Consider the following 23,071-nt stretch of genomic DNA (forward strand, 5'->3'; position numbering starts at 1 on the left):
TCCAGTAGTCATGTATGGATGTGAGAGTTGAACTATAAAGAAAGCTGAGTGCTGAAGAACTGATGCTTTTGAAATGTAGTGTTGGAGAAGACTCTTGAGAGCCCCTTGGATTGCAAGGAGATCCAACCAGTCCATCCTAAATGAAATCAGTCCTGAATATTCATTAGAAGGACTGATGCTGAAGCTGAAACTCCAATACTTTGGCCACCTGATGCGAAGAACTGACTCATTGGAAAAGACCCTGATGCTGGGAAAGATTGAAGGCAGGAGGAGAAGGGGATGACAGAGGATGAGATGGTTGGATGGCATCACCGATGAGTAAGCTCCAGGAGTTGCTGATGGACAGGGAAGCCTGGCGTCCTGCAGTCCATGGGGTCACAAAGAGTCAGACATGACTGAACAACTGAACTAAACTGGAATCGATATAATTCAAGAAATGAGAAGGAAATGAAATTCTGAAGGATGGCTACCTTAGTTGGGGGGAGGCTGGGGATGGGATGGGATTGGGGGACAGGGAAATTATGGAGTTAGACATATGGTATCATCTGGGGATGAGTTTATAGGTGTTTATTACATTATTAAAGGTAAATAGTTAAACATATAAATGAAAGTATACTATGTTTGTGTTACTGAGTCCAAGCTTGCTCTGCTCACCACATGACAGGCCAATGAATCTGAGAGACGAAGTATTGAGGCAAGGAATACAACTTTATTTGGAAAGCCAGCTGACAGAGAAGATGGCAGACTAATATCTCAAAATAACAATCTTGTTGGAGTCTGGATGGATGCTAGGTTCTTTTATAGACCAGAGAGGGTTAGGAGTTAAGGAAGTAAAAAATCCTTTATCTTGAAATACTCTTAAATGGCAAACCTCAGGAAGGGGATCTGTTCACCTGTTCATTTTTGCAGCCATTCACAGGTGAGCAGGGTCAGATTATCTCCCTGTGAGCTGAACAAGGGGCAGGGTTCCCTGAGGCAGACCATTATGTATAATTATAACAAGCTAGTCAATCCTAAAGAAAATCAACCCTGAATATTTATTGTAAGGGCTGATGCTGAAGCTGAAGCTCCAATACTTTGGCCACATGATGTGCAAAACTGACTCATTGGAAAAGACCCTGATACTGGGAAAGATTGAAGGCACAAGAAGGGGATGACAGAGGAGACGGTTGGATGGCATCATCGAATCAGTAGACATGAGTTTGAGCAAACTCCGGGAGATGGTGACGGACAGGGAGGCCTGGTGTGCTGTAGTCCATGGGGTCACAAAGAGTTGGACATTACTGACTGCCTGAACAATAATAACAAAAGCAACAAAAAAACAAAGGTTAAAATCAAACAAACAGATCTATCATGGAGTCAGAACTGGCTCTTCCTTCCAAACACTTGGACTAATGCTGAGCATGTAGTTCTACTGAAAGTGGCACCTCTCTGGACACCAGTGCCGAATTAAATCCCTCAAATCCCCAAGACAAAGTTTTTGGTGAATTACTTTGCCAGGCAAAGGAGGACTTCTGCATCAAAAAACTGTGTGTCTCTACCCAAAAGAACTTGATGAGGGGTTTTTATAACAGGGGGTTTCGAAGGTGGGATCTCTGACAAAAGTAGGGTGTAAGCAGGGTTTATACCACCTTAATTTCATCTCAGGTGGTCAGTCTCCTAATCTCGATGAGCTTCTCTGGTCCCTTTAATTTTGCTTCCTGTGGTTTCTTGGCTGCCTCTTCCTTGATTATGGAGGTTTAGTAGCTAAGTTGTGTCCCACTCTTTTCAAACCCATGGACTGTAGCCTGCCAGGCTCCTCTGTTCATGTGATTTTCCAGGCAAGCAAGTGGGAGTGGGTTCCCATTTCCTTCTCCAGGGGATATTTCCAACCCAGGGATCGAACCCAGGTCTCCTGCATTGTAGGCAGATTCTTTACCAACTGAGACATCAGGGAAGCCCTTGATTAGAATTGTTCAAATCTGCCCTTTGGAACTAAGGGGAAATTATGGCTGGAGTCTTGCCTACAAGATATGGGGGATAGAAAGACCCCATGCTTGGAAGTCCCACTGGGCTCCACTTGGTTTCAGTATTAGAAACCAAGGATAACGATTCATTAAGTTTTAGGGACTCTACGGTTGAAAAAGAATAAGAAAAGCCTTATATGACATTAAAAATTAACTTTAGGTTGAGTTTTACAATGTGTCACAAAGGTATGGGTTTCAAGAGATGTCTCCTACTTAATATTAACAATCTGATTGTCCATTTTAGTAAGTTTCCCAACTTTTCTTTTTTATTCAAGTTGCTTGGTAAGGTATTCTAATAACCAGCTTCTCAAACTGGATCTCCTCTCCACTCATCCCCCAAATACCGTCCTCTCCCACAAAAACCTGCTCCAGTTCTCAAAAATGATGGGAGAAAAGTGTTTCTTTGAAGTTGGATATTTCACAGTAAAATTTAAATTTAAGGAAGGCAGTTTAAATTCAGTTCTAGTAACAGGAAACGTGCATTGCACAAGCTTAGAATGCAAATGGAAGTGAGTTGGGGGAAGGGTATGTATTTGATGTATTTGAAGATACATCCCTCACATTAAATACAATGAAACAGGAGTAAAATTTTTGTTTGTAGCTAGGAGTTTAAGTTATGTGATTTTTTTGAAGATGAAGTTAGTTAGTTGCTCAGTCGTGTCTGCCTCTTTGCAATCCCATGGACTGTAGCCCACCTGGTTCCTCTGTCCATGGAATTCTCCAGGCAAGAATACTAGAGTGGGTTGCGATTTCCTTCTCCAGGGGATCTTCCCGACCCAGGGAGTGAACCTAGGTCTCCTGCTTTGCAGGCAGATTCTTTACCTTCTGAGCCACCAAGGAACTCTTAAAGATAAAAGTAAACAGTAATTTCGCCTATTGTATAGGGAAAAGGCAGGTCAAATTAAGAGAACTGAATTGAATCAGAACAACAGATGCAAGACTTCTGATGTCTCTATCACTCTCTACTAAAAGGCAAAATGCCGTAGGGCAAACACCCAGGTAACAGCAGAATTCATCTATTTCAGAAGTCAGTCTGCTCCTACCCAAACCTGGCATCTGGATAAAAACCTGGGGGTACTAAACTGGCTTGATAGACCTCTGTAGAGCCAAGGGTCTACTTGACCAGGCTTAGAATGGTGTGATTTCAAGCACACCAAAAAGGGAGAGGAGGAGGAATTTTTCACCCTGACGATTTGGGGAGTGTCTGGGGTAAAAGAGACTGTCGCCTAGTACCTGTTGCACAGTTCGACTCCTCAGTGGTTGCTACCTGTCCTATTCTTTCTAAAATGGAGTAGGACCCTGTAGGGGTCCCCTGGGTACAAAAACCATTCCACGTGCCTCTTGTTTTTAAGAAAAAGGTTTCAGCCTTCAAGATCTTTCTTGTGTTCCAAAGGGCAGACAGTTGAAACAGTTAGCTGTTCAAACAGTTACTTGTTAAGGAAGCGAGGGGATGCATAAACAAAAGAAAGGCAGTAAAGGACTTCCCTGGTGGCTCAGTGGTAAAGAATCCGCCTGCCAGTGCAGAAGACACAGGTCTTCCCTGGTCCTGGGAGATCCCCCATGCCAAGGAGAAACTAAGCCCATGCTCCACAACTATTGAGCCTGTTCTCTAGAGCCCAAGAGCCACAACTACTGAAGTCTGTGTGCCGTGCTCTGCAACAAGAGAAGCCACTGCAGTAAGAAGCCTGCACACAGCAACCAGTGAGTAGTCTTTGCGAGCCAAAACTGGAGAAGAGCCCACACAGCAACAAAGACCCAGCATAGTCAAAAATAATTTAAAAAACTTATTTTAAAAGAAAAGCAGTCAAGAACCAACAGTACAGCAATAAAGTAGAGTTCCAGTTCCTCCCTAATGGGTATACATAATATGCTGATACAAATCTTTGAGTTCTGCTATAGGAACTCAGCTCCCTTTCAGCCACCCCCAACCCCCAGCTCCACTCAGGTGGAAGATGGCTGAGCACGTTTCTTGGAACATCACCCTCTTACCTCACCACCAACCAACTAGAAGAAAGTCACAGGCCCCCGTAGCCCTTACTTGGTCTTTAAAGACTTCCCTAAGAGAATTCCTCAAGGATCCAGTGGCTGGCACTCTGTCCTTGCACTGCTGAAGGCCCAGGTTCAATTTAACCCTGGATCCAAAAACTAAGATCCTGCAAGCCCCACAGAACAGCCAAAAAATTAATTAAAAACCAAAACATAACAAACCTCTTCCCTGAAAACCGTCGGACAGTTCAGTTTTCTGAGCAGGAGCTATGCTGACCTCCTTGGTTGGTGTTTGCAAAACCTTTGCTCTAAACTCCAGTTTTAGTTTCTTTGGCCTCACTGTGCCTCAGGCACACTAACTTGGGCTCAACACTGTGTCTCCGCTGATCTCATTTAATACCTGTGCTAAGCAAAATAATGCTCTCCCCCAAAGATGTCTATGTCCTAACTCCACAACCTGTGAAAATACTAGTTTACACCAAAGGACAACTAAGGTTGCTAATCAGCTGACCTTGAGATGTGAGAATGATCTGGGTGGAGCCAAAGCACTCTCAAAGGATTATTAAAAGATAAACAGGCATCCAAAACTTAAGTTTAAGCAAAAATCTATCCAAAAAGGGCAGCACCAAACTGGAAGTGGTTAGTGGCATTTTAGGAGCCAAGGAACTATAAAGTGTGGAAGCAAAGAAAGGAAATTACTTGATTGGCTGTAGGTTAAAGACCAATTGGTGGTTTGATTGTTGTCCTTAAGTATACAATACAATATTTTCAACTGTAAATGCAATATTGTACTGATCTCTTACATGTTACAAAACTGAAACTTTATACTAGTTGGTTAAATGTTTTGTCTTAAACCATTAAGTTTGTGGTAAATTGTTAGAATGGCAACACGGAACTAATACAGTACCTAATCCAGTTAAGTCTAACCTGAACTGCAGTTTGTTTCAAAAACTCAAATGTTGGTCTTCTCACTCTCTCCCTGCTGGAGGGCTCTCCCTCTGAATGCCCCATTCTCCACCTACCATTTCCATAAGAACAGCAACTCTGTCCTCTCCTCTTCCCAGTTCCCAGGAAAGCCTAGGGCTTACTACGAATTTATCAACAGTTAACCTGTCAAAAATTTAACCTCCTAACTCCTAGACTTCATCTTGTTCTTTTAACTGTGTGAAAGACGCGCAGTCGTGTCCCAGTCTTTGAGACTCTATCAGCTGTAGCCCGCCAGGCTTCTTCCTCCGTCCGTGGGAATTCTCCAGGCAAGAATACTGCAGTCCCTCCTCCAGCGGATCTTTCCAACCCAGGGGAAGAACACAGGTCTCCCGCATTGGGGGGCAGATTCTTTGCCCTTGGAGCCACCAGGGAAGCCCAAGAATACTTAAGTGGGTAGCCTATCCTTTCTCCAGCAGATCTTCCCAACCCAGGAATCCAACCAGGGTCTCCTGCATTGCAGGTGGATTGTTTACCAGTTGAGCTATCAGGGAAGCCTAGAAGTTAATTACTTCTGCCAATATTTCACAAGTGTTAGGTCACTACTTGCTTCTTTTAGACAGCACGCGTTTAGGATTGTTTTTCCCTACTAACTCTTAAATGTTTGAGTATTTTACCCTTTTGCAAGGGTGGGGCCTTTCCTCGGAAGAAGGCTGCAATTGAATTAAGTGTTTGTATCAACAAGGTCTGGGAACCAACAATATTAACACTTTAAAGTGTTTTGGACTACACAGGTCCAGGCCCTATCCAAAGCTGTCAAAGCATATTTCCTCACGTTAGTTTAGAAAACTTGTTAACAAGTTCCGCCTCTGATTCCTTGGCATAGTAAAATGCGAGATCAAACCATAAGCCTATTATTACAGCTTAAAAAAGCATTTTCTGCCCTTTTCTTCATATTCTGAGCCCAGCTATGTCCTCCCAGCAAGTGAGGATTGTGCTCAGTAGCTTAGTCGCAACCGACTCTTTGCGATCCAATGGACCAGCCCACCAGGTTCCTCTGTCCTTCGGATTTTCTGGGAGCGGGTTGCCACTTTATTCTCCAGGAGAGCCTCACCACCCAGGGACGGAAACCGCGTCTCCTGCACTGGTAGGCAGATTCTTTACCGCGGAGCCTGTGAGGATCAGTCAGTCAAAATCTTCAGGCCGGAGTACAGAGCAACCTGGAGAAGTACACCAGCCCAACCCCCAACCCTACAGAGACGCCGGGAGGGCTGAGTTAGCGCCTGCACGCCAAGCAGGGGAGCCTCTCTACCCACATTTCACATCCCCTAGGAAACCGGAATCCGCAATGTGGCCTTAGCGCTGACAGAACACTCCTAAAGACCGGAGGGAAACAACAGGAGGGTAGGTAGTCGAGTTCCGGTCTAAAAGTTTGCTGCAGGGAAAGGCGGGTCCGGAGGGTATACGCCCAATCCCTTCCCCAGAAAGTTGTGAGTTCCGCTCCGCTGAACTCTCTATTGGCCCTAACCGGCTCCGCGATCCTCCTCTCGAACCCACCCACACTACAGAGACGGACGCTTGAGAGCGGTGCACTGCGCCCCGCCGGAAGTGCTTCCCTGGGCGGAAGCTTCAGAGCGCAATATAGCGGAAGTGCTTTCTCTTCCGGCCTCTTTGGTCTCGGCGGCAGAAGCAAGATGGTGAGTGGTTTCCAGGGGCTCTCGTCATCGGCTTTCATCCTCACCCCCTGAACTGCGCCTCATGCAATCCGTGGGGGTCTTGGAAGCTTTCGGATAAGAGTAGCCGGTCGGCGGGGAAGGCAGCTTTCAAGAGGCACGAGAATGGGGATGCTGATGTGGGGATGCTGAGCCTGCCGTCGTGGAGCTGCAGCTGCCCCAGGCCCCTTTCTTCTGTCTGACCTTTGGGGAGCCCGCACAGCCCTGCCCGCCAGTGGGAACTGATGGAAGAAGCATTGTTTGGGGGTATTTGGCTCTGTAAACAAAAGAATAGTTGGCGACAGTTCCTGGGCAGGAGCTCTTAGATTTTGGAGTAAGAGTGGGTAGGAAAACCACGTTACCTGGTCTTTTGCCTTTTATTTTTTTCATTTCCCTTTTTAATAGTGTAGCAGGTTTCGAAACATGGCAGCTCTTGCAGGGGCTTTAGATGACGTGAAATTCTAATAGTGGTTATCTAAACAGTGTCAGCCCTTGTGATTGTCATTAATTTATATCAGTAGTTACTTTAACTGGAAATGTTGAACATGTGTATAGAAATGACTAGACTTAAACATTCATTCCCTTAACTTGCAGACGAAGGGAACGTCATCGTTTGGAAAGCGTCGGAATAAGACGCACACGCTATGCCGCCGCTGTGGCTCTAAGGCCTACCACCTTCAGAAGTCGACCTGTGGCAAGTGTGGCTACCCTGCCAAGCGAAAGAGAAAGTGTAAGTTAACGTTTATAAGTGTGCTTAGAGATTGAGAATAGTTTCTTGTTTCATATGTACCTCAGTGGGGCATTACCTTGAACATTATTTGGTTCCTAGCAAAATTGTACGTCTGTATACCACTATGTTGATTAGTTGCTGAGTTGTGTCCCACTCTTGCAGCCCCATAATCTTTAGGTTAGTAGGCTTCTCTGTCCAATGGCTGTCCCAGGCAAGAATACTACTGTGGGTTGCCATTTCCTCTTCCATGTATGGGCTTCCCTTGTGGTTTAGCTGGTATGCTGAGCTTGCAGTGCAGACGTGGGTTCCATCCTTGGGTTGGGAAGATTCCCTGAAGAAGGGAAAGGCTACCCACTCCAGTATTCTGGCCTGGAGAATTCCATGGACTGTATAAGTATACCCATAAAGTGAGTTTAAAGCCAAGGCAGGCGTTTTTAATTATATTGACAGACAATGTGTACTGGGACAACAATATGAATCTTAACCTGAATTTTTTTTTTTTTTTTAAGATAATTGGAGTGCTAAAGCTAAAAGACGAAATACCACCGGGACTGGTCGAATGAGGCACCTAAAAATTGTATACCGCAGATTCAGGTATGGTTTTTATGTTTGAATTATAGGTGGGTCTATGAGCTTTTATAACAGTCGTCTCAACTACCCTGGTGTTTGGGATGAGGTGTTGCTAGGATCCTTTTTCTTCTGCCACTGTAACCTTCAGATCATTCTTGAACTTAGGAATCAGTGAGCAGTAGTACGCACTGAATAGGCTGGAGTGCAGTTTGAGGTAGACTCCAGAAAATGATGGCATTTATTCACATACCTACATTTCATTTTCCTGCCAAAGTTTGTCGAGATGATAGTATGTAATTGAGGCCTTCAGTTTTGTGGCTTTGGGCAAGTCTGCTTGCTGTAGAACACCGTTGTACTTAAAGAGAGGCCTTAGAGTTTTAATTTCAGCCCCAACATAGTCTTACAGAGAAACTGCATTTTAGTGGTAGCAGTTGAGGGGTGTAAGGCCTCAATTGAGGTGATTTCTTTGTTGGGGACTGAGGTTGTCCTGTGCAATATAGGATATTTAGCAGAATTTGTGATCTCCTACTCAATTCAAGATCTTCACATTTTAAAAGACCACAAGACAGTTTGGGGGCTGGAAACAACACACTTAGATGTATTTGTGTGCTGGACTGATCTTTGCACTTAAGGCCATTATATAGTAGTATGGGCTTAGGGTTCAGTGGTCTGCTAGTTTGAGTTAAGAGCATGCATTCAAGCTAGTTTTAACCTGTGTGTTCCTCAAAAGATACATTTCAAGTAGATGTTAAGTGAGTTAAGATGTAAAGCATAGAACCCATTTTCCCAAAACCTTAGGAATCATAAGTGGTGGGGAAATAACTGATCACTACAACCAAATATGTTGCATTGGCTATTTTGAAGCAGAGGGAAGTAATTAAAATACCACAGCTTATCAGTGATGTTCTAAAAATAAATGTCTGAACTTATGAATTCAATATTGATTTCATCATTTAACTGAGATAAGCTCATAAAAATATATTTTAACAGAGATTGAAATGTATACGTTGACATTGCTGAGGTAACCATTCTTGTCTCTAACACAATGCAGGCATGGATTCCGTGAAGGAACAACACCTAAACCCAAGCGAGCAGCTGTTGCAGCATCCAGTTCATCCTAAGGATTTCAACAATTAGTTGCGCAATAAATGTTCTGGCTTTTAAAAATATCTGGTGTGCTAAGGTATTTTTAATAGGCTTGTATCAGTGATTTACATAGGTTTGCGAATGCGGCAACTAAAAATCAGGTTTACTTGTTAAGCGGCTGTTTTGGAACACTAACTTTAAACTGGGTTGTGATACTGCTTAAGAGGACCAGGCCTTTACAAGCAGAATTCTAAGATTTCCTTCAAGCAGATGACATTAAGAAGTAACATCTGTGCTACTATAGGAATGTACCTCTAAGGTCTTTGTGGAGTGGTTGGCTTTGGATTACTGGTGAGAACATGAAGGATGGGAGTTGAATGAATTCCATTTTGGAAAGGTGGGGGGGGTTTTTTGGTATTATATTTGATTTACAATGTTGGCGTTAGTTTTTTACAGCAAAGTGATTCAGCTATACATTTTTCTTTTTCGGATTCTCAGGTGATAGTAACTCTTGGCACCCAGCTCGTAGGCTGTGTGTGCTTTTTAAGCTGGTCAGCTAAGTGAACAACTAGGTGTGAGTCAGCAATGTAGGGCCATGTGCAAATGCAGTGGGTTGAGTAGAATGTAAAGGAAGGCTAAGTATAAACTCACTTGTCGGCTAGTAGAACTTTTTTAATCCTCATCTAGCTGATCATTGACTTTTCAGGGCTCTGAATTTTTCTGCCTTGCTTTCTGGTGGTTCTGCCGAACAGTTTTTTGAAGTGAAGACAATACTAACTTTGTTGGACTGGTGAGAGAACAGAACATTAATTAAACAGCGCAAGTGTTGGAGTAACTAGCATAAAATAGCAATGTGGCCAAGCTGTGCTGTCCCAACTTGTAACTTCCCATTTTGTTAAGAATTTAACAACTTTAATCTGACCTTGAAGGAGTTTTTATGATCATCACTGCCTCCGCAACCTTACCTTTAAAAGGTGCCCTAGAATGCATTCCAAGATTAATTGCTCCCTTGCTTTTTTCCTTAGCTCCTAACTCTTTCAGGTCTCAGCTTGTTTCTACAGGAGCCCCAGCTGATCTGAGTCTATATTTGGTTTCCGCCCAATATGTGTGATGTAATATAATGACTCTGTTCTACTTTTGCTGCTGTTTGCCGTTGAGCTGCTAAGTAAGTGTCTCTGACTCTGCAACGCTATGGACTATCCCACCAGGCTCCTCAGTCCATGGGATTTCCGAGGCAAGAATACTGGAGTGGGTTGCCATTTCCTGTATCTTCTTTGGCAGGCAGATTCTTTACCACTGAACCACCTGGGAAGCCCTATTCTACTTTGTTGTTTTGTCCACTAAATCTAGTCCTACTCTTTGTGACCCCAAGGACTGCAGCACCCTAGGCTTCTCTGTCTTTCACTATCTCAATGGAATTTGCACACTTACTTTTAATTGAGTGGGTGATGCCATCCAGCCATACCCCAGGGGTGCATAATAAGAACAAAGTTCCTGTGTCCAGTTGACATTTGATCATGTGATTTTTACTGGTATACCTGTGCTTATTTGTAAGCTGGAGGTCTAACTAACTATGGGCTTGCAACTTAAATAATTGAAGGTGCTTTTACAGTGACTGTAGCCTAGTTACTATGGTGGGTCAAGTATTTGAAATTGCTTTTGACCTATAAAAATAGTAATTTTATTTTGGCTTGAGTACTGAATAATCTGACTTTGTGTTAAGATCTTTCTGAAATCTTGCAGTGTTACTAAAGGTTGATTCTTGGGTGGTGAAGAGGCCCATTAAGATAGGAAATATCCAGGGTGGAATAAATATTAGGCCTTGAGGTAAGTAGGTGCTGACCTGAAGACATGAAATTTCTAAATCCTGGATGAGAAAATAATTGGCACAAGAGGGATTGCATGAGAGGTAGACAGTGATGCCTTAAAAAAGGCCTGTGTGTTTATTGAGTATAAGGTGACTTAGTCCTTGTTTGCCAGTGCCTGTGGCCTGACCATTTGGGTTTCAGTGGGAAATTTCTCTGATAAAATGGAAGTTGTAAGACCCAGGGAGAAGCAGTAGACTAGAGATGGAGCTGGTTAACACATTCATTACAGACAGGTGGGTTCAATTCATTCAAAACTAGTTTGCAGACAGTTCATACCTGGCTTACCTCATTATGTCCTGAGGATCAAAGTTGGTTTGGACAGTGGATCTCCATCTAACAGAAGATGCCTGAGGCCAGTGCCACAACTAAGGGATTTATGTTTCTTGGGCAGGGGGAACTCAGGAGCGGTAAGACCCAGGAATGTATGTTTTGTGTATGTGTTTGACCTTTCAGTCACAGCTACTGTGATTTTGTCAGTTGGAGAAAATATCAGAGGTAGGGGTCTTGGATGTTCTAGGGGGCAAGGAGTTGGCTTTCACTAAGGAATATAAAATGGAAGCAACAGGAAGAAATTGTTAGGTGGTGTTGATGTCTGTGGGATACTAGAAGTATCTTGGAAGAACCGAGTAAAGCTAGTGGCAGCTGGAGTGGAAAGCTGAAAGCCCAGGCTAGAGATTTGCATTTGGAAATAATGAACATTGAGTTCGTGGGAACGAATTTAGGGATTAGAATGGTGAAGATAATTTAAATGGAGGTATAAGGTGATGGTGAAACCTGGTAGGCATTTAAAAATGATGGGAGATGGAAGAAAAGGATTGTTTATTTTTCTCTTTAAAAATTCAGTTTCTTGACTCAGTAATGGTTGAAACCATTTGAAAAATACAGAAATGCTAGAAAGAGAAGACAGTGTAGAGAGGCACAAGGAAAGGTTTGGGGAGATGTCTTTAGGAGACAAGAGGGATGAGAGTGGTTCATTAATTTGTTCAACATACATGTGATGAGTGGGAACAAAAACCAACGTGGTTGAAGTTGACTCCAGTCATTGCAGAAATAGCCCAGGACTAGGATAGCATTGAGTCTAAGGCCAAGGAGGAAAAGATTTTAAAATTAAAAAAATTTAATGACTTCTGGGTTTGGAAAACTTAGTTCAGTGTTTACTTTCATCAGCCTTGTTTCAATAGAGCATCAGGAATAAAGTCAGAGGTTCAGGGGTGATTGGGCAATAAAAAGTTTAGCTTAAAAAGCACTTTTGGAAGGTTACCTAGTTATTCTGTAGTTCCTTTTCATTTCTATTGATGATACAGTGCCCCTTATGAACCAGATTTATCTAGTGACCTCTGTGTGCCAGGATGGGAGTAGAGGACCCATTAGAAAGTTGGTTAAGATAAATATGGAAATTCTCTAACAGAAGTATAGGTCGGAGACTATGAAACTGAGAAACTAAGAATGAAATCTGGAGCAAAAACTTACGTCTTTGGTAAGGTAAAGGGATGTCTTGTTAAATAACCAATGAAAAAATGGTTCTCAAGTATGTGAGTGGTCTGTAGATTACCACAGGCATGGTATGTGGATTGAGATTTTATTTTTGTGTGTTCGTCTCTATGCAGTGGAGATATGCCCTGATACCCCAGGATCTTTTTTTTTTTTTTTTTTTTTAAGGTTACTCAAAGACAAGAAAAAAGACCCTCCAGTCATGATTAGTTGTAAAAATAGTTTTATTTCTCAAAGAAATTTTCAGTTCTGTGTTATAGTCAGACTTCAAAGTTGACTTAACCTTATCTTTCAGCTTGGGCCTCTTTTGGGCTGAAGCCTTTGGAGAAGGGGGCATGATCCCTGTGATCTCAGTTTACTCCCTGAGATCAGAGGCTTGGGAGCTGCAGTTTCACTCAATGGGGTTAAAGAGTAGACGAGGGGGGAGTGGCGTTTCCTCTTTCTCTTGACATTTTCTCTACTTCTGTGGGCCCTACAGACAGGATCCCAAGCTCTCCCTCACTCCTGAGTGGCTCACATCTGGTCCACAGGAAGAATTCCCACATTCCTTGAAGTTTCCTAGGTTTAGAACTAGAAAGTAGTAAAACTATTCTGAGACGGTTGGATTAAATACTTAGAACTCAAATTTCTTTACAAAATGTTTCCCTTACACTCCTTTATATCTTTGATTTGGCTGAGGATTCTAAAAGCTGTGACCAGATGTGAGCCACTCAGGGAGAGTGGATAAACAATAAGATCCTACTGTATAAGATGGGGACTTGTATTCAATATCCTCCAATAAACCATAATGGAAAAGAATATAAAAGGAACATATGTATAACTGAATCACTTTACAGCATAAATTAACATTGTAGACCAGCTGTAGTGTTGGCGACTCGTGTTCGACTCTGCGATCCCATGGACTGTAGCCCACCAGGCTCTTCTGTCCATGGCTATTCCAGGCAAGAATACCAGAGTGGATTGCCATTTCCTCCTCCAGCTGCAGTTTTAAAAGGCTGTTACCTGGTTCTCAGATAGATTTCATGTGTGTGTGTCTCCACGCTTCGTTACTCCACTGTGTCTGACTCTGCAACCCGTTGGACCGTAGCCCTCCAGGTTCCTCTGTCCATGGGATTTTCCAGGCTAGACTACTGAAGTGGGTTGCTATTTGCTACTCTAGGGCATCTTCCCAACCCAGGGCTCGAACCTAGGTTACCTGTGACTCCTGCACTGTGGGCAGATTCTTCACCCGCTGAGTGAGTGTGTTGAGTCACAAGGTTGCAGCACACCAGGCTTCCCTGTCCTTAACTGTCTCCCAGAGTTTGCTCAAATTCATGTCCATTGAGGGGATGGTGTCATCCATCTCATCCTCTCTCACCTCCTTCTGCCCTCAATCTTGCTCATTATCAGGGTCTTTTCCAGTGAGTTGGCTCTTGTAGCCCAGTTGGTAAAGAATGCCTGCAGTGCAGGAGACCCAGGTTCAATCCCTGGGTTGGGAAGATCCCCTGGAGAAGGAAATGGCAACCCACTCTAGTATCCTTGCCTGGAAAATCTCATGGACAGAGGAGCCTGGTGGGCTGCAGTCCATGGGGTCGCAACGAGTTGGGCACGACTGAGCGACTAACACTTAACACAATCAGGTGGCCAAAGTATTCAAGCTTCAGCATCACTCCTGCCAATGAATATACAGGATTGATTTCCTTTAGGATTGACTGGTTTGATCTTGCAGTCCAAGGGACTGTCAGGAGTCTTTCCAGCACCACAATTCGAAAGCATCAGTTCTTCAGTGCTCAGCCTTCTTTATGGTCCAACTCCTATCCATACATGGTGGTGGTGCAGTTGCTAAGTCATATCTGACTCTTACAACCCGGTAGACTACAACCTGTGAGGCTCCTCTGGTCCATGGGATTGTCCAGGCAAGAATACTGGAGTGGGTTGCCAGTTCCTCCTCCAGGGGATCTTCCCAACCAAGAGTTTGAGTCTCCTGCATTGCAGGCAGATTCTCTTCTGACTAAGCTTTGAGGGAAGAGGCATCCATACACTACTACTGGAAGAACCATAGCTTTTGACTATGCCCGACCTTTGTTAGCAAACTGATGTGTTTGCTTTTTATTTTTAATTAACTTATTTTTTTGTGTGTTTGCTTTTTAATACACTGTCTAGGTTTGTTGTAGCTTTCCTTCCAAGGAGCAAGCATCTTCTCTGTCTGATTTGATACCTTCCAGCCCACTGAGAGCCCTAACCATTGGACTGCCAGGGTATTCACAGCCCTAATCTTAAATGTTAATTTGTATAGTTCTGGAAAAGACATCTATCTAGCACATGTAAGTGTGTGATTTGCCCTCAGAAAATGTTTAAAATGATCTGAACCTATATAGAGTTACTATGTGGAGATAATTAAGTCCTTTAGGGGAAAGATCTTTTTTAAAAAAACAGCCAAGGACTCCTGGTGATGCAGTGAATAGGCATTCGTTTGCCAATGCAGAGGACATGGGTTTGATCCCTAGTCGGGAGATTACACACGTTGCAGGCAACGAAAGCCCGTGAGCCCTAGAGCCTGTGCTCTACAAAAGAAGCTACTGCAATGAGAAGCCTGTGCACCGCAACAAAGTCCCAGCGTGACTAAAAAAATTTTTTTTAACTGAAGGTGTTGGAGAAAGGTCTAGCTCCTTTAAGTTAGAGCAGGTGGAAGAGGTGATGGAGGAGGAAGCAAATGGATGCCATGGAAAGGGCACAGAGCAGAAACTTCATGGTCCCTGTGTTGCAGGGGAACAGCCCTCAGAGAAGTAGCTCCCCAGGGCAGGAGAGACAGGAAGCAGGAAGCCTCAGAGGGAAGTACTGTCCAATTAGGGATGACTCTGGAGAGAAGCCTCTGGGAACAGACGCCTCTGAGGGAGCACAGCTTGATGCTCTGCGTTTAGAGTTGCAAGAGGCTTGAAATGGTGTAATTAAATTTCCTTATTTTAGAGAGGAACAAACTAAGGCATAGATATTTATTGTAGATATATATATTTCTTTGGTAATAAGGCTTCTGACAACTGAGTGTTGGAATGCACTGCTTTAATTATTACATTGTACAACGTAAGGTTCCTTTTGTAGAAATTTGTCTTTGTTAAATACAATCCTAATTCATCTATAGCCTAGACATGGAAACAGTGCTAATCATACATCATATAGTACAGAGATCTAAGATACCATTCACATACATGACTTTAGCACTGGATTCTCTTTAAAGGTAATAGCAAGCCATTTTCTGGTCATCTTAGAGCAAATCTGCCCTTTTCTGATTCCTCCTCTCCCCGCAAGAAAGTCCTATGAGAATATACTATGGAGTAAAATCCTCAATGGTTTAAAAATTTTGAACAGTTTTAAATTTTGGATAAATTTCATATTCTTCAGAGAGAGCTTTTCAAACCTGCATAGGTGAACTCTAGGCAGATTTTATCACACTGTGCCTTCTAGTATTTTTCAATTACTTGGCATTTAGATCAGTTATAAAATTTAGCTGTAGATGCAAGTGTAGACAGGAATTTAGTATTTGCAAAATAAAAACCAGCTATTGCTCAAAACATGGTAATTATAAATACCAGAAATAACGTAGTGAATAAAATACAAGCATCCAATTAAAATAGCTGGTATATCAGTGATGGCTCAATTAGGAGACAAGTCACATAGTAAACTTGAACAGGAAAAGATTAAGGTAATAAGGGACTGGTAAGGAAAAACTGAAGTGAACTCTATAGAAAGAGCAGAGAGAAGCAGCAGTCACTTCCCCTAAAGCTGACAGCACCCAAGGAAGAGGCCTCCCCACCCCCGGATTGAGAGCCAGATGTTGGAGAAGGTGCAGCATAGTTCACTGGATGTTGGAATGTCTTGTTTCTGGGACTTGCTGGGAAGCCACCAGAGGCATGACGCTGGGGAAGTCATTCCTGAGGATGTGTCTTGCCTAACAATGTTTTGAAGCTGCCTGAAGGGAAAGCTTCTGGAAAGCTTTTTGTAAAAGTCAACTATAATGTACATAATCCAATAAGTCACTTAGCGCACTCTCCATATTAAAACTTCAGAGTCAAGTAATCTAGAAGCATTTCAATAAAAACAAAATATACTAGAGTTAGGGCTTCTGTGATGGCTCAGATGGTAAAGAATCTGCTTACAATGCAGGAGACCTGGGTTCCATCCCTGGTTCAGGAAGATCCCCTGGAGAAGGGAATGGCTACCCACTCCAGTATTCTTGTCTGGAGAATTCCATGGACAGAGGAGCCTGGCAGACTACAGTCCATGGGGTTACTAAAGTTAGAACAAATTCCTGATATAAAAAACTCCCAATCCCAAATAAAATCAACTTAATTTTTTAAATTAAACACTATACATTTCATGATGTACTTGAATTTAATTATATTTCATTTTACATAAGAGAAATAATAGATATAAATGAGAATTAGTAATTTCACATAATAATCACATGTAAGAAATAATATTCTTTACTAAAAAATAATCAGGTCTTTAACTCTTATGTAGTTCATTAGTTATTAAAGAATCCACCAAAGCTATATAACAGCTCAGTTCTTTGGAGTACATCCTCAATACATTTAACGTAACTTAGTAAATTTCTACCATATTAAGATTCTTTTAGAAAGTATAAAATATCTCAAAATATTTGGGGAGTTCCCTGATGGTCCAGTGCTTAAGAATCTGCCTTCCAATGCAGGGGACGAAGGATTGATTCCTGGTCTGGGAACTAAGATTCCCCATGCCTTGGACACACACAACTAGAGAGAAATCCAAGGGCTGCAGAGAAAGATCACGTGTGTCACAACGAAGACCTCAATGCAGCCAAATAAAGTATTTTAAAAGTATCTCAAAATATTTGAAGAAAAATATTTTAAGATGGAGACCAATATACTTTACATTTTTAAAATAGCTTCTATTTTCCTGTTTCAAAAGCATTTAAGGGTGACAAAAAGATATAGGTGAACCTTAGTGGAAATTGCTAAGGGAAAGAGCCAGTTTGAAAATACTACATGCTATATGAGTCCAATTATATGATATTCTGAAAAAGACAAAATTATAGAGACAGGAAAAAGAACGGTTGAATGTGTGAAGTAACAAGACAATTTTTAGGGTACTGAAACTATCTGTATGATATGGTAATAGTGGATAAAAAAAAATAGTGGATACATGACACTGTTAAAACCCACAAAAATTTGTAGCACAGAGTGAACCTTTTTTTAAAAAAATATTTATGGACTACACTGGGTCTTTCTTGCTCACGACTTTCTCCAGTTCCAGAAAGCAGGGCTACTCTTCACTGAGATGCACAGGCCTCTCATTCTGGGTCACTTCTCTCGTTGCAGAGCATGGGCTCTAGGGTATGCAGGCTTAGTTGTCCCGCTGCGTGTAGGACCTTCCCAGAGCAGGGATCAAACCTGTGTCCCCTGCATTGGCAGACGGATTCTTTTTTCGGCTTGCTAGGTCTTCGCTGCTGCACAGGTGTTCTCTGGTTGCCGACAGCGGGGGCCACTCTGTAACTGCAGTGCATGAGCTGCTGCTTAACGGCGGCTTCTCCTGTTGCAGGGCACAGGCTGTGGGGCACACGGGCTTCAGTAGTTGCAGCACACAGGCTCAGGAGTTGCAGCTCCCGGGCTCTGGAGCACGGGCTCAATAGTTGTGGCACATGGGCTTTGTTGCCCTGCAGCATGTGAGATCCAGTTCAAGGATGGAACCTGTGTCTCCTGCCTTAGCAGGCAGATTCTTAACCACTGGACCACCCGGAAAGTCCCAGAGTGAATCTTAATGTACGCAGATTTACTTGGGAAGTTGTAGTATATGACCTAATATTAAGGGTCAATATTATGTATTGCCTTAATAGTCATGTTTATCAGTTGGTAAAACTCGGAGGGCCTAGAATGGCTTGGCTGTATGTCCTTCTCAGTCTTCCCATAAACTAGTTCCTCTAGCGAAATCTCTAGCTTTCCTTATTGAAGGGACCAGGCACGGTCAGTGGTAGTCCCTGAAAAGTGGGTTTCAGTTCCCTGCCAACTTGTGGAATTATTCAACCCATATTCTTAATATTCAAATCAAATAATCATATTCTTCACAGGAACCCGGGGGGGGGGGCACCGCGCCCTCTTGGTACCACAAATCTGCCTCCCATAGCCTCTGGTTGTTTCTTCTCTTCTTGAGTGTGACTTCCCTGTGGCCCTGAGTGGTATTGTGGTATCTATGGCTACAAGTATATATGACCACAGACTGATGTTGATATCATCTGTCCTGTGTCAGGAGTTGCTTGCCTACTCCTATAATAGCCCTAGGGAGGGAACTCCTCTCTCACCAACAGGGTGAATTGGAGGCAATTAATAGGGGAACCTGAGGATGGAATGCAGATTGTGACAACATAATCTATGTGTATTATACACATATGACACCACCTCACTGAAGAGGGTGGAAGAAATAGGTGATTATCTAAGGAAATGGTAAGGTTCAAAATTACCATCTGGAAGGGACTTCCCTGGTGGTCCAGGGGCTAAGACTTGAAAATGAGTGAAGTCTATAAAACTAAAGACAAAATGAACTGCACACAAGCACTGGATTCAATTGATAAAATTGTTATCCACAGGGGTAAGGTTAATAATTCTGATACTTCCATAAATGTAAACTCAAACTGAGCAATTAGGTAAATGGATATTAGAAAATGAAAGCTAGGTTTCTCAGTGTTGGAGCAGGAGTTTACAGATAAGCAAAGGGAAAGGCTAGAATAATCTATGCAGCAACAAATTAAGAGTTGTTTGTATGGATCAGTATGAAGTCATGTTTAGCTTAATATAGATAGGGGTGATTCTACACAGAGAAATAGAGATATGGGTATATTTAGTAGTTAGAATACACACATATATTTCTTTGCTCTGTCAGTTGAGAGAGTCTCAATTCAGTCACTCAGTCATGTCCGACTCTTTGCGACCCCGTGGACTATAGCATGCCAGGCCTCCCTGTCCATCGCCTGCTCCCAGAGTTTACCCAAACTCCAGAAGCAATTATACTCCAAACAGCAAATTTTGGTTTCTAATATCACTCTCCAATAAAAGTAACAAGGACACCTTCAAGAAATGACTGATCCTAGGAGCAGGACAGGACAAGTTGAGCAGCTTGTAGTGTCAAAGTGACAAAAAAAGAATAAAAACTACATTGATGGAGGCATATTAAAGGGATACAGGAGCCAATTAAAAGGGCACCCAATAACCAAAGCTGGAACAATCTGAGCAATGAAATGAAGGTGTATCAGATTATAACTTGGTGTATAAAAAAATAAATATTCATGAGTCCATACTACTATAAGCAAATGAAACATCCTCCCCACCCCACAAAATGCATGCTTAGCCGGCTGTGAGCTGTTGCCTAAAAAGTTAGGGTCTGGTAACCACAGGGTCCTTGTTTCCTGGGACATCACTCCAGCTGTCCTCTTTCTCTGCCTTTCCACTTAAATACTGAATCAATTTTTCAAGAATGCTGTTTTGAAGGAGACCAAATTACTAGTACAAATAGCCCAATTATTAACCTATTCAAGGCATCCACCTGTCATCAACCCCTTTTATTACCAAACTTAGTAAAAACAAATCTTAACAGTGACCAGAAACAGTCCAGTGATTTCTCTCTCTGATAGTCTCAGCTGATCCAAGGGCACAGTTTAGATGATCAGTCTACTCTTTATGCAATGATCCAGGCCATTATTTCCCTTAACTGATAAGAACAGGGCAGCAAAGAGTTTGGAGTTACATTGTTTTGGTGAATGACTATTCTTTGTGCTACTGATCATGGACAGATCCACATGCCTGATACTCAGTGAATCAACTGAGCGGTGGGCAGGGTTGACATCTTATTAAAAGTAAGGAACCCATCCAGGACTAAGCAAGCACAGTTACCTAGAGATAGACCGAGGGGGTCCTTGTGAACAGTACCAAGATTTTCTCTAGAAAACAGCTCTGGGCCTATTTCAACACGGGTGATTGAAGGTTAAAATTCATCATCGAGAGGGGGTTGCAAACATTTTAACCTAAAAATATTTCAAACCAGGAATTGGGAATCATCTACCTTAAACAGGGGGACAATTATCCACAAACAAATTTTAATCACTAATTTCCTGGAGAATGTCTAACTTTATGACTATTTTTTCCTTATTTCTTTCACAGGCTCATATTGCTTCTGGATCTTCTTAAGTATTCATGTTTTCTAAGTAAGTGTCCTGTCCTTGGGTCCCTTAACTACACAACTTGGAGAGATCGTGCCCAAATTCCCTGCCCTACTCTGCCATTTGTTTGATGAGGACACCCAATCTGTATCTCTAGACTGACCTTTCTTTGGGCTGCTGCTGCTGCTGCTAGGTCACTTCAGTCGTGTCCAACTCTGTGCGACCCCATAGATGGCAGCCCACCAGGCTCCTCCATCCATGGGAGAATCCCTGGGATTCTCCATGCAAGAACACTGGAGTGGGTTACCATTTCCTTCTCCAATGCATGAGAGTGAAAAGTGAAAGTGAAGTCGCTCAGTCATGTCCAACTCTTAGCGACCCCATGGACTGCAGCCTACCAGGCTCCTCCATCCATGGGACTTTCCAGGCAAGAGTACTGGAGTGGGCTAGTGGACCTGTATTACCAGTATATTTCTGGATACCTTTTGTGACTGTCTCTCAGATGCCTTGATGTTATAGACAGAATTTATTGTTTCCGTTGAACCTCCATTCCCCACCCACTTGTGAACCTCTCCAGAAACCTGGGAGGTTAGTGTGGACTCTCTGTACCTTGCTAATTGCATCTCTAAATAGGTCTTGAGTTTTTCCTTTACAGATATGGTGCCTGTGTTATCATTTTTTCACTAGATGATTGCAAGTCTCATTTTACCACACTTTCGTCTTGGTCTTCTGCAGTCTATCCTCCATACTAATGGCAGAGTCAAAAACTTTTTTTCCTAATGGTTGATTTTTTTTCCGACTCTTAATACGTGCTTGAGGTTTAAAGCCAAAAAGAGTACATAGGGCAAAGTTTGCACTTTGCACCTGACTCTAAGTCACCCAGTTTGCCTTCCTGGGCAAACTTTGCACCCAAAGCTATCAATTCCTTTGGTAAAGAATGTATTTATTTCTCAAATGCATCTACTTTGAGACTTCCCGGTGGTCCAGTGGTTGGGACTCTGCACTTCCATTGCAGGTGGCAGGAGAACTAAGATCCTGAATGGCACCCTGTGCAGCCCAAAATAAACAAAATGCATCTTCCCTTGGCTCACCACTGTCTGTAAGAAAATGGTGACATTGAGAAGCACAGTCCCTCAGGATTTTATCCTATTTCTCATTCTTTTTAGCCATTCCCTCTATCAATCCAGATTTTGTCCCCTGTAAACATTTTTCTTCTCTAAAAAGTCTTAAGGCTTCCTTCCCTCTGTGATTTTGCATATCCTCTTTCTCTCACCAGGGTTGCCTTCTCCAAGTTCTTTCATTCCCATGCCACCCTTTTTTTTTTTGAGTACAGAGTACCACCTCTTAATACTGCTCTAAATATATTCAAGTTCAAAAGACTGTGAACCTCCACAGATAAAGGTTATACCCTCCTCTCACGAAGCCCTTTTAGGACCATATATATGTGTGTGTGTGTATATCTATGTTATATATATATAATATATATATATCAAATTATAGCACCTGTCACACTGCTTGGCCATTTTAAAAGCAGTATTGTAGGTTCCTTTGTTTTCTGAGTCCTCAGAGTCAATTTGCCTAATACCTAGTTGTTGTTTAACAAATAATGAATATTAGTTACAGTGTAACTGCAATTAAGGAAATATCAGGCTGTATTAATAGCACAGTACTGGAAACTTTTAGCTCTGGCCACCATGTATACAGATAGACACTAAGGAACAGTACTGTCTCCCTGACAGTCTAGTGTAAAATGCATTAAGAGGAGGTGGAAAGAATACACAGAAGAACTATCCAAAAAAGATCTTCATGACCCAGATAACCATGATGGTGTGATCACTCACCTAGAGCCAGACATCCTGGAATGAGAAGTCAAGTGGGCCTTAGGAAGCATCACTGTGAACAAAGCTAGTGGAGGTGATGGAATTCCAGTTGAGCTATTTCAAGTCCTAAAAGATGCTGCTGTGAAAGTGCTGCACTCAATATGCCAGCAAATTTGGAAAACTCAGCAGTGGCCACAGGACTGGAAAAGGTCAGTTTTCATTCCAATCCCAAAGAAAGGCAATGCCAAAGAATGTTCAGACTGCTGCACAATTGCACTCATCTCACATGCTAGCAAAGTAATGCTCAAAATTCTCCAAGTCCGGCTTCAACAGTACATAAACTCTGAACTTCCAGATGTCCAAGCTGGTTTTAGAAAAGGTAAAAGAACCAGAGATCAAATTGCCAACATCTGCTGGATCATCGAAAAAGCAAAAGAGTTCCAGAAAAACATCTACTTTTGCTTTATTGACTATGCCAAAGCCTTTGACTGCATGGATCACAACAAACTGTGGAAAACTCTTAAAAAGATGGGAATATCAGACCATCTTACCTGCCTCCTGAGAAATCTGTATGCAGGTCAAGAAGCAACAAGAACTGGACAAGAACTAGACATGGGACAACAGACTGGTTTCAATCAGGAAAGGAGTAAATCAAGGCTGTATATTGTCACCCTGGTTATTTAACTCATATGCAGAGTACATCATGCTAAATGCCAG

General features: G+C 42.5%; 1 protein-coding gene, 1 long non-coding RNA gene and 1 other non-coding gene across 3 annotated transcripts; 2 read left to right on the forward strand and 1 right to left on the reverse strand.

Moving 5' to 3' along the window:
• Window positions 1–632: 632 nt before the first annotated feature.
• On the reverse strand, window positions 633–6,310 carry LOC133046842 (uncharacterized). The gene is made up of 3 exons (XR_009690570.1): window positions 6,081–6,310; window positions 2,702–2,849; window positions 633–1,291 (listed from the first exon to the last, which is right to left on the reverse strand). It is a non-coding gene; the product is annotated as an uncharacterized LOC133046842 (long non-coding RNA).
• A 139-nt stretch (window positions 6,311–6,449) lies between these two features.
• On the forward strand, window positions 6,450–9,097 carry RPL37 (ribosomal protein L37). The gene is made up of 4 exons (XM_061129882.1): window positions 6,450–6,613; window positions 7,223–7,358; window positions 7,868–7,952; window positions 8,980–9,097. The coding sequence occupies exons 1-4, from the start codon at window positions 6,611–6,613 to the stop codon at window positions 9,047–9,049; spliced, it is 294 nt and encodes a 97-aa protein (XP_060985865.1). The 5' UTR covers window positions 6,450–6,610; the 3' UTR covers window positions 9,050–9,097.
• On the forward strand, window positions 8,818–8,897 carry LOC133046892 (small nucleolar RNA SNORD72). Its single transcript, XR_009690594.1, has one exon. It is a non-coding gene; the product is annotated as a small nucleolar RNA SNORD72 (small nucleolar RNA).
• Window positions 9,098–23,071: the final 13,974 nt, after the last annotated feature.

Source organism: Dama dama, chromosome 25, assembly GCF_033118175.1.
Source record: "Dama dama isolate Ldn47 chromosome 25, ASM3311817v1, whole genome shotgun sequence".
In the NCBI taxonomy this organism is placed as follows: domain Eukaryota; kingdom Metazoa; phylum Chordata; class Mammalia; order Artiodactyla; family Cervidae; genus Dama; species Dama dama.